At 39.5% G+C, this 8,581-nt stretch overlaps 1 protein-coding gene across 2 annotated transcripts in view; it reads left to right on the top strand.

Annotated features, from left to right (window-relative positions):
- Positions 1-8,581, top strand: part of ACSS1 (acyl-CoA synthetase short-chain family member 1) — a 102,734-nt gene that overhangs the window by 38,520 nt on the left and 55,633 nt on the right. For both annotated transcript variants that reach the window (XM_018573251.1, XM_018573259.1), the window contains exons 3-4: positions 617-816; positions 7,504-7,679. In XM_018573251.1, coding sequence (XP_018428753.1) covers positions 617-816; positions 7,504-7,679 — 376 coding nt within the window. The remainder of the gene's footprint in view (positions 1-616; positions 817-7,503; positions 7,680-8,581) is intronic.

Genomic DNA, 8,581 nt, shown 5'->3' with positions numbered 1-8,581 from the left:
ATATAGCTAATATGGAGCTAATTAGCTAATTAATTGAGCTAATTACAATAATTAAACAAGCTGCACAGTTCAAATAGGAGTGTAAGTCTAGCCAAAACTTTTTTTCTAGTTTTGGATATTTTAAACCCTTTTTCAGTATATACAGAATGTGCTACCTGTGTCCCTTTGGGTAGATTTCCCCTCACTTCCTGTCCCAGAGAAGCAACAGGAAGTGAGTAAAAAATCTCTAAAGTGATTGCTGAATGCTTTAACTTGTTGCTCTGAAATTATACCCTTTGTGATCTAGTTGATAGGCTAAATGACTAGATGTTTCATGTTTGACCGGTCATGTTACAAAGATTAAACTTTTATTGTTAAAGGAGATACTGCAAGAACATATTTGTTAAAAAAAGAAAATAGAATTTATAAATTATTAACATGTATTGACATTTCATTGATGCAAGTCTGTTTGCAGTGTCTGATATGTTATTTTGAAAGGCATGTTTAGAAATATTAACAAACCGACCGCAATTTCCACAAAATATAAAATAAGCTTCATGTACCCATTTCACAAGTTCTTGTCATGCTGAAAAACTAACTTAAAAAACTAATTGAAAAATTAATTGTTTTCTTACAGAGAGCTTCTTGATACCACGTGCCGAATAGCCAACACGTTGAAGAAGCATGGCATACAGAGGGGAGATAGAGTGGCCATTTACATGCCCGTGTCACCTCTTGCTGTGGCCTCCATGTTAGCCTGTGCCAGGATCGGTGCCGTACACAATGTGGTGTTTGCTGGCTTCAGTGCTGAATCTTTGACAGGAAGAATCAATGACGGTAAGTGGGAACATATGCCGTAAAATTATACAATGATTATTAGCCACAGAACCTACCATGTCCTTACAAGCTTACAGTGTAGATGGGAAAATTACATCAAAACAAGACTTTTATTTGCGGGATGACACAGTTGAGAAACCTTTAAAGTCCAACTCCTGGCAAACTTTTTTTCTCTAGTTTTGCACACTGGAGAAGAGTCAGAACCTCTTTCAACTTTTTATTGCAGTGTCTCTGTTACTGCTGAACTTTGGGCACAAAAAACTTCATTTAATTATATATCTCAATAGCCACAAAGGATATAAATCAACTTTGTGCACCAAATGCCTTGGCAAAAATAGTTATTACTTTGTACATGTAGCAGTGACATTATTACTGTGCTGTACAAAGCCTGTGCAGAGAGCAGAGCTGTGGGAGGGACACAGCAGGACCCACCTACTACAGACTGCCTGTAGAAAACTACAGAAGGGGGCGTGCATGGATCCCCTGCTGATAGGAGCAGTACAGAATGAATGTTGCCATTGTAACATCTGTGTCCATCCAGTTTTTACTTCCATCTTGCGATGGAGGAAAAAAATAAATTTACTGAACCCATGCCTATGGGGAGTCAGATGTAAGTGGACATATGTCCATTTACATCAGAATACCCCCGATCCATCATGATCAGGTCCACCAAAACAGAACTCTGTTCAGTTTGGTTTTCCAGACATGGACAGAGTAATCGAATGTAAATGGATGCACATCCATTTAGATGTGGCTGCCCATAGACTAACATTGGGCTTCCAATCAGATCCACCTAAAAAACTGGCAACTGAAACGGCTTTAGCTTTTTCTCTCGTTTTGTTCTGGGGAAAAAAGTATATATTTCCGATAGGGACAAAGACAGTTATGAAAACCTGGCAGAGACTCTAAACTTTCCCCATTTTTTTCAAGTATTGTCTGTAGTAGTGTATTGGCATTGTTTAGACAAATATATAATTTTTTCTCTTTTTTGATCTGTTGTTGTATGATATGCTATGGTTGGTACTTGCTAGGGCACATTAAGGTGCATACACACGGCCACCTGTGAGTAAATGTAAGCAGTTTTCCCCGCCAGGAACCACAGGTGCTGCATACAGCAGCCCTTAGAAATGAATGGCAATATGCGGGTAAATGCCAGACTTACGTACACACACCCACATATGGGTGTACAACTCTGAAGGCAGACAGTCTGCACTCAGAGTTGTACGCTCGTATGCATGTGTGTACAATGGGTGAAGAGGGTTCTTTACAGTATGAGCGGTTAAGGTCTGGAACTCACTGCCATCGGCAGTGATTTCTGCCAAGAGTGTAGATTTGTTTACGAAACGTTTGGACAATTTCTTGAAGGACCGTAATATCCAGGGATACCAGTATCCCTAAGAATGAGATGATGCGTGGACCTATATGGGTTGGACTTGATGGACATATGTCTTTATTCAACCCCAAATACTATGTAACTATGTAACTATGTGTATTTACTTGTGTATTGCCATTGACTTCTATAGGAGGCTTTTCACAGCACCAGTGGCTCCCTGCAGGTGAAAAACACTCAAATTTACGCTATATGCGCTATATATTACCATATGCACGAGCCTTGAAAGTGACACTAAATTCAGGCATAAAAATTTAAAAATGCATTCAAGTACCCTAACTATTAACAATACTGTACCTTGTCTGCGCAGCTGTAGAGCCTCAAATTATCTCTGAATTGGTGCTGACACTGTCCTTCCTACTGGAGGGTAACTACTTTTGTTCTCCATATTCCGTTGTGTGTTGTAAAGTAGCCACCATTCCAAGTTCGCTGCCGTGATGCACTACAATCTCAATACAAATTTGTAAACTAAACATGAGATTGTAGTCCATCACAGGAACGAGCTTGGAGCGGTGGCTACTTTACAACACACACAGGGACCATGGGGAACAAAGTAGCCAACCTCCAGAAGGAAGGACCAAATCAGAGATGATTTTAGGATCTACAGCCAAGTGATACACAAATAAGATACATTTTTGTTAATAATTAAGGTACTTGAATGCATTTTTAAGATTTAATTGCTGAGTTAGTGTCACTTTAAGTGGTCTAGCAACAATAACATATAATACGACAACAGATAAAAAGAAAAATGTTTTACAGGTTCAGCCACCCATATGAATGAGCCCTATGACATAAGAAGGCCTAGGGCAAAGATCTAAATAGTAATTTTTTCTTAGGGAAAAAGAAGGTTCATATTTAGCATCGGAAAAAGGGAGGAATGCTACATTTATATTGTGCCTTTTTAACCAACTTGAATGTATAATAATCCAGTTTCTTTACATGTTAAAGAAACATTCTGTAAAAAAACGATTGACCTCCAGTATGGGATGACAGGCTGCTGCAATGCATTTCAGGAATTTCACATTTCAAGGTTGTTGGGAAAACTGTGGAAAGGGAGGAGGCTGCAGTGGAGTGAGCGATAGGAATGTATAGGACAGTCCCAGCCAAGAGGAGCCTTGCAGACATGAATGAGAAGAGAAATAGGAATCCAGTTCACAGTGCTTAGTCTTGGAGGTTGATTTATAAATGTTGTTCTGAGAAAAGGATTGCGTAACACTTTCTTTTCTCCTAATCTATGGTTTGTGGAGTCCACAGCTGATCAGTCATGATTCTATTTTGGTTCCTGAATTTGTTCTGTCATCATATCAGGCTAATATAATCCAAGTCGGAAAGACTTGCCAGCTTTCGTGTTGCTCTCTCTTCTTGAACACACTCTACTCTGGATACATTAATTTGGAGTAACAAACACTACAGATGAAGTTAATTAGAGCCCTCTTTTCATTTATCTTATAACACAGAAATACATTTTAAAAAAATACAACACAGAAATATGCGCACATTTAAAGGGGAAATGGAAACATAGAAAATTCATCAGAAAATTAAATGATAAATTATATATTCATATAAATATGTCTGTCTTCCTGGTATGTAATTCATAGTTGCACAAAACACACATACTGTAATCAGCCTTGTGCATGAAGTACTGAGTTCTCTGACAGTCAATTTCAATACTCCAGGCTCACACCAACACAGACTCATAGATGTGCTACAACACTTAGGGGTGTTTTTATAAACAATGAGCAGAGTCATTCACCCTGCGAAAATGTACATTCTGTGTGAATGGAGGCAAAGTGCAAATGTTATTAGCTTATTTTCTTTCCAGGTTAAATGTAATATCAGGAAAATACCATGTTATGGCCACTAGATGAAGCTGATGAACACAGCAAATAAAGACTTATTTCCTATGCTCCTCAGCTCCATCTAGTGGCCATAATGTGCTATTTTCCTGATATTATGTTCGACCTGTAAGGAAAATCTGCTAATAACATTCATTTTTGCCTCCATTCACACAAAACAAAAATGCAATTTTCCAGGATGAATGGCTCTATGAATTGTTTATAAATACACCCCATAATTATTGGCAGTGCCACTTGTATCTCTAGTAGCAAACCTAAACTTCTGAACACAAAATATCAACATCAGTTAATTAAAGGAGTGGGGTTAAGGCTTTTTCCCATAGTTCCCAACTATGGGGTTAAGGCTTTTTCCCATAGTTCTCCTTAGGGTACCCGTAGGACACAAACTAGCGTCCTCCCGTCACCCTAGGCTCAGTATACCGCAAGCTGTAGCTCGCGGTATACTGAGACGCCGCAGTATACTGCTTGCTGCTGCTCGCGGTATACTAGGATGCCGGAGCTGAAGCGGATCCCGACAATTATGTCTGGATCCGCCCAGCTGCGTGACTGACAGCTGGCTCTGCCTATCTAGAGGCAGAGCCAGCTGTACCCGCCCCTTCCGTTCCGCCAGTCAGCGCTGGCGAATCGGAGCGGGGAGGGGGGAATCCAGCCCCTCCCCTGTCACGGCAGAGAGCTGTGACAGGATCGAGAGGTGAGCGAACGACGGTATGTGTTCGCTCACCTCTCGATCTACTGAGCAGACCTGTGACAAGTTGTGCAACTGAGAAACCTCTTCACTTCCCATTAATCCCCTCCTCCAATTAGCACTTTCCCGTGGCTGGTGCAAAAAGCCTGCACTGTACTGAGTAACCGCAATAAATACACCTGACAATGTTTCTGTTCATAAAAACACATCCGCAAAGGAAGGACATATAGGACCCTTTTAAAAAGTTCCTTGGTCACACCCAGGGCAATGGAGCATTGCCAACTGCAGTAGAGTAAGTTAGGGAAGTACCAAAATACAATAATTCTAATTTGTGTTTATATCTCTCTTATTTTTGCCTACTTTGCCTGAATCTGTAAAGCTTGTAACAGATATACAGGCAGACAAAATGGGGTAGGAAACCCAAGGGTGAGACGTTTTCCAATCCAGGAGACAGCAGGATTGTTTTTATGAGCCAGCCCTATTGACAACAACCAGGGAAAACCTCAAAAGTTAGGCGCCAGCTGTGACTATTATAACATTTAATTTTAGACATACTTGAATAGCATTTTCTGGCTAACATTTTTGCAATAATAGTCATGTAACACGCTTGATGACAATAGGAGAGGAACCAGAGTTGTAAATTAATACAGCAATTCACTTTGACACCCGTCTCCTAACTGTTAAAGCTGAATTCCAGCTGTACCTTCAGTTCTGCACAGTTGTACAGGTTCCTCTGAAATTCCTTATTATGCTTTCATTGCACACTGTAGGCTACACAAAGTGTGTAATAGCAGGGTGTTGTGATGTTTTTAGGAAGCTATGTACAGGACCCTGTCAGCCCCTCGCATCAGCTATGACATAGCTCTATAATTCCCACATGGCACAGAGCTACCTCTGGAGTCCCGTGGTAGAGGGAACACCCCAGCAAATTGAGAAAATTTCAAAAGTTAGGCATCTGCTGTAATTTTAAGGAACATTGGCAACCTGGCTCCTGGGATTTGTCCAGCCCTGAGATAATCTGTGAATTGTTTTAGATGCATGGGAAATTGTGGAGATGATCTAATTCTGCCCTGCTTCTTTTTTCTTTTAGTAAATCACTGAAATTTTAATCTGTTGCCTCCTGAGCAAGCTAAGTTGTAGATAAAATGTGGTCTTCCCACCTGATTATAACGCCCCCATGAGGAAAACATGTTAAAAAAAGCAAATTAAACTAAAGAATTTAAAAATCTTTCAACCAATATGTTTTGGATGATATTTGTACTTCTTTTTGTCATAAACCTGTGAGAATGGCGTTATTACACTAACTTATTTCCATACAAACCAGATGTAATCTTATCCTAATAACACTAATAATAGTGTTAACTATATTAATAACACTATCCTCACTATTTTACATTAAAATTTGAATTATGTGGTATGTTTGTAGTCAATCTTGCTGTACATATCTTGAACAAATTATGTAAAAGAAGCCTTGAAAGAAATTGCTGAATTTTTTTCACATTGTTTCCAATTCCTTTTTAACTAAAACCTATACAATAAAATATATGTATTTAAATCTGCATTACAAAATTAGAGGAAGCCTGTACAGACGGAATTAGAGGGGCCTGTCATTGTTGATTTCCTAAAATGTCTAGTTACATGGCTGCCCTTGTCTTAAGTACTTACAAAAAAAAGCATGTAGCCAGTTAAGTTGCATTGAAGTCAGAACTACCTATATGTGACAGCACTTGGTATATGCAGTAGGTAGAACATCATATATTTTGTTTTCTCCTTAAGTAGTTTTCAACTTTACAGGAAAAAAATATACTTGCCTGGCTCTCATGCTAAACCTCTTTCTTTAATACTTTGAGAAACTGACCTGTGTAACTGTAAGGACTTTTGACCATTCTCTGTATACTTGCTCTAGTCCAGACCTTGTATTTTCAGAGGAAGGTCAGTAATGGCAGCCTCCACATTTCTTTCATGACAAGTTCACTTTAAGGACCAGCTTCTGACAGAACTCATTTTCAGCTGTGGATAGGATACAGAAGGGTAAGAACATCTGCTGTTGCTGTCTGGGGATTTTCCCCCACCTTGTATCCCCCCTGTGACACCAAGAAAAGAAATTAGGGGAAACCAATGCAAGAGCAAGAGCAAGAGCAATATAAAGCTGACAGAAGTTCTAACACTTCCCCTACTACTATGAAGTTTTGGTTGTATTCTATGTCTATGTCCAGATTTTTGACTGCTTCTTGCCCCTCTGACAGCCTCCCATTGTGTTAGAAAGTGAAGGGGAATCTTCCCAATGGTTACATAGACAACAACAAAACCCTGAGAGAGTTTTCAGCCTTTAGTGACTCTATCCAAAACTAAATGCACAGCTTTGGCTGGTTTTGGGCTTTCATCCCAAAAGACAGCCATACGGTAGTTACCAGAGAAAAATTCTGGCTCCATCTGTCTGTTACTATATAACTTTGCTCTTAAGGCAGCTACTGTATCAGAAGTAAAGACCCACATAGAAAGAATGCAAGCAGAGGTTTCTTTTTTTTTATTACAATAGAAATAAAATTGTCCTACCCAGAATTTTCTGTAGCTTGTAACAGAATGCTACATCCCATAAAGTTTGCCATTGATTCACATTTAAAATAGTGTAACCCCGGGCATATTGTTATGTAACTGGAATTTATACCTTCATTTTCTATATCCCTTTATACAGTTTATTGTAATGTTTGGCAAGTTTATTCCTAACATCTGTCTAAACTTTCCAATCTCAATAGCAAGCTGCAAAGCTGTCATCACTTTCAACCAGGCTGTGAGGGGTGGAAGAGTAATAGAACTCAAGAAGACTGTGGATGAAGCTGTGAAGAGCTGCCCTTCAATCAAACAAGTTTTTGTCGCTCAGAGGACTGAGAACAAAGTCCACATGGGTAATCTTGACATACCTCTTGAAGAAGTACGTTATTTCTGTGTATACTATGAGATATGGTGCTTAATTTACTAATATTTGAAGTGATGTGCACTAGAGCTGCAGCTAACGATTATTTTCAAAATCGATTAGTTAGCCGATTATTAAGTTCGATTAATCGGTTAATCGGATAAAAAAAATCAAATACATTTTAAAAAATGGCTCCGGTGATGGGACAACTAGTTTGTATTGAGATTGTAGTCCGTCACAGGAGCAAGCTTGGAGCGGTGGAAGTAAAAAAGAAAAAGGTGTGGTGTGCAATATAGTGAAAGGAAAAGTGTAAAATTATACAGCAGTGAATGCAGAATGGCACCGGCTATAGAGAACTACAAAACCCAGCAATAGTACATTATACAGCGCAATGCAGAATACCACCAGCTATAGAGGAATACAACAAATCCCAGCAATAGTACATACTAGCTGGCGGTATTCTGCATTGTGCCATATAATGTACTATTGCTAGGTTTTGTAGTCCTCTATAGCTGGTGGTATTCTGCATTGCGCTGTATAATGTATTATTGCTGGGATTTGTTGTATTCCTCTATAGCTGGCGGTATTCTGCATTGCGCTGTATAGAGGACTACAAATCCCAGCAATAATACATTATACAGCGCAATGCAGAATACCGCCAGCTATAGAGGAATACAACAAATCCCAGCAATAGTACATACTAGCTGGCGGTATTCTGCATTGCGCTGTATAGAGGACTACAAATCCCAGCAATAATACATTATACAGCGCAATGCAGAATACCGCCAGCTATAGAGGAATACAAATCCCAGCAATACATTATAGAGCACCATGTGTGGGAAACTGCAGGCTTACCTGAGCAGTCTTCCAGCAACTTGCTTTTGAGATCAGGCCTATCGGCGGCTGTCCCCCCCCCCCAC

The sequence above is a fragment of the Nanorana parkeri genome, unplaced genomic scaffold, assembly GCF_000935625.1.
Source record: "Nanorana parkeri isolate BGI_ZX_2015 unplaced genomic scaffold, ASM93562v1 scaffold46, whole genome shotgun sequence".
Lineage (NCBI taxonomy): Eukaryota > Metazoa > Chordata > Amphibia > Anura > Dicroglossidae > Nanorana > Nanorana parkeri.
This window is presented reverse-complemented; position numbering and strand designations above follow the sequence as displayed.